Source organism: Atheta coriaria, unplaced genomic scaffold (genome assembly GCF_025399875.1).
Source record: "Atheta coriaria isolate IRGN ID8LTWV9N9 unplaced genomic scaffold, Caltech_Dcor_3.1 scaffold332_size4734, whole genome shotgun sequence".
NCBI lineage: Eukaryota > Metazoa > Arthropoda > Insecta > Coleoptera > Staphylinidae > Dalotia > Dalotia coriaria.
In genome coordinates, this window is record NW_027049571.1 from 1950 (window position 1) to 4734 (window position 2785).

At 39.6% G+C, this 2785-nt stretch overlaps 2 protein-coding genes across 2 annotated transcripts; one reads left to right on the top strand and one right to left on the bottom strand.

Annotated features, from left to right (window-relative positions):
* Positions 1 to 1213: 1213 nt before the first annotated feature.
* LOC135803038 (histone H2B) lies at positions 1214 to 1585 on the bottom strand. Its single transcript, XM_065316667.1, has one exon. It carries the CDS (start codon positions 1583 to 1585, stop codon positions 1214 to 1216), a length of 372 nt encoding a protein of 123 aa, XP_065172739.1.
* Positions 1586 to 1941: 356 nt separating this feature from the next.
* LOC135803039 (histone H2A) lies at positions 1942 to 2316 on the top strand. The gene has a single exon (XM_065316668.1). The coding sequence runs from the start codon at positions 1942 to 1944 to the stop codon at positions 2314 to 2316; it is 375 nt and encodes a 124-aa protein (XP_065172740.1).
* The last annotated feature ends 469 nt before the right edge of the window (positions 2317 to 2785 follow it).

Below are 2785 nucleotides of genomic sequence, written 5' to 3' on the forward strand. Positions count from 1 at the left end.
GACGCGCGGCAGACGCGTGTGTTGCGCGCAAATCGCGCTCAAAAGTCGGCTGTCGAATCGTCAACAATGTGGACGGCGAATGCGTGATTGGTGCGCTCACATTACCAACATTTTGCAAATAAATGTGTCTAAAACGATGCGAAATGTGTGCATTTGTATGAAATTAGTTGATAACAAATGATGCGGTTGCAATTAGTTTCATTATTCATATTAATGTGGGCGCGCGCGCGCGCTCAATGTGCGAAGCATCAAAATCAGCGTGTGCCGTGTGCATGCATTTGTTTGTTGGGTATTTTCCACTCACACTCACGCAGTCACACTCAGTGTGTGTGTGTGAGCGAAGCGACGAACACGCGAAAGAGAGAGAGAGAGAGAGAGTGAGTGTGAGTGAGAGTGAGAAAGACAAAGACAAAGTATTATCAGAAGGCAACCGAATGTGCGTTGCTCGCAGCACTGGCAAATGCTGTAAATATTGTATTGGTAATGAAACGTAAAGTTAGCAAATTGTTTGGGCAAAAAGAATGAGACATGCGAATGAATGAATGAATGAATGAACGTAAAAATGAGGTGTGTAATGTACGTGTATAATTGTATGATTGATAACAATAAATAATGACGATATATAATAGTAATCGTAATAAAATATAAATAAAATTGCTAAACAATTGAATAAAAGAAAAAGCAATTAATTTTTCGTTAAGTTTTAATCGATTACTAAAAGAAATGAAATTGAACCAAGTAATGAGTAATTTATAAAGGCATTAATTGATTTAATATAAATAATTTGGTAAAAAATAATGATTCAATTTATTTATTTTAATAATAAACAATGTTAATAATAATGAAATGAAATGAGTAATGGAAAACAAAATAATTGAATAAAAAGCAATATTGCATTAAGTTTTAATCGAAACAAAATTAATTGAATTAAGTAATAAGTAAATAAAAATGATAAAAATTGAGTAATAATTGTATATATATAAAAAAAACAATATTTCAACGATTTGTACTCGAAACAAACACAAATGAATGAAATAAAAAGCAAAATATGAACAAATGCAATAATTTTATTGGGTTTCAGTGGGAAAAAAAAAGAGGAATGCAAGCAGTAATTTTATTAGCATTGCAGAAACTTTTCTTTCAAATAATTGCAGCGAATTGTGGTTCTGAAAAGAACCGATCGTTGGGTAAAACAAACACTGGAAACGTGTGTTTACTTGGAGCTGGTGTACTTGGTGACAGCTTTGGTACCTTCGCTGACGGCGTGTTTGGCGAGTTCACCGGGCAACAAGAGTCGGACAGCAGTTTGAATTTCCCGACTGGTAATTGTCGAACGTTTGTTGTAGTGCGCCAGTCTGGATGCTTCAGCAGCGATGCGCTCGAAGATGTCGTTCACGAACGAATTCATGATGCTCATCGCTTTGCTCGAAATTCCGGTGTCGGGGTGCACTTGTTTCAACACCTTGTAGATATAGATCGCGTAAGATTCCTTCCTCTTGCGCTTCTTCTTCTTGTCTCCCTTGGAGATGTTCTTCTGCGCCTTGCCGGCTTTCTTGGCTGCTTTACCGCTGGTCTTCGGTGGCATGGCGAATGTTGTTACGTGCGAACGCTGCGACTGTTAGAACGCGAATGACGCTCATCGACCGCGGACTGCGCAGAGGTAACGCGCGCGTGGCGGGGACGCGACGTACGCTCTTGTGCTCACTGCGCTGAAGTTGGACGATTGCACCGCCCATGCGCAAGTACATTGCGAACGGCGTGCATTAGCAGCGTGCAGCTGCAGAGATGAGTGAGATGGAGCGAATGTGCGCGTGCGTCCCCACGCGCGTTCACCGAGTCGCAGTCGGTTCAAGACGCGTCGTGCGCACATCATTCGAGTCCCGCTCGTCGTCTCGTACGCATCGTAACGTTTCGTTCGCTTTGTAATTTTCAAACTTAACAATGTCAGGCAGAGGTAAAGGTGGCAAAGTTAAGGGAAAGAGCAAGTCTCGCTCTTCGCGTGCCGGTCTACAATTTCCAGTCGGTCGTATTCACCGATTGTTGAGAAAAGGCAACTACGCCGAACGTGTTGGTGCCGGTGCACCGGTTTACCTTGCCGCCGTGATGGAATATTTGGCTGCCGAAGTTCTGGAATTGGCAGGTAACGCAGCCAGAGATAACAAGAAAACTCGCATTATTCCACGTCATTTGCAATTGGCGATCCGTAACGACGAAGAACTGAACAAGCTGCTGTCTGGCGTTACCATTGCTCAAGGTGGTGTTTTGCCAAATATTCAAGCCGTGCTGCTGCCGAAGAAAACCGAGAAGAAACCGTAAGCGAACTGCGGAAATCATCAGCCAACGGCCCTTTTTAGGGCCACAAACTCTCCGAAAATTTGAAAGAAAGATGCAATTGCAAATTGAGATTTTCTAATAAAGTTTTTATTTATTTGTGTTTTTTTAGTATGTTTGCATTGTGGTGCTGTTTTGAAACAAATTAATAGTTTTTGTGTTACAAATAATTCAATTCGTTTGAAAATTTTATGTAACATTAAATGTAATTGTTATGAAGTTTTCGCAAAAAAGAAAAGTTTTGAATATGTCGCTTTTAGGAGAATTAGTCAAAATATAGAGAGATCAAGAAATGCAAACATTTTTTACGATAATAATCAATACTTCTGTCATTTTTCAATTATTTCCAATGTATAAATGTGTTAGTTGAAAATGAAACATTTTTTACCGCAAAAATAATTAGTTATTGTATTTCTCAATGATGATGTTTATGGTAAATCATGTAAAATGGTGA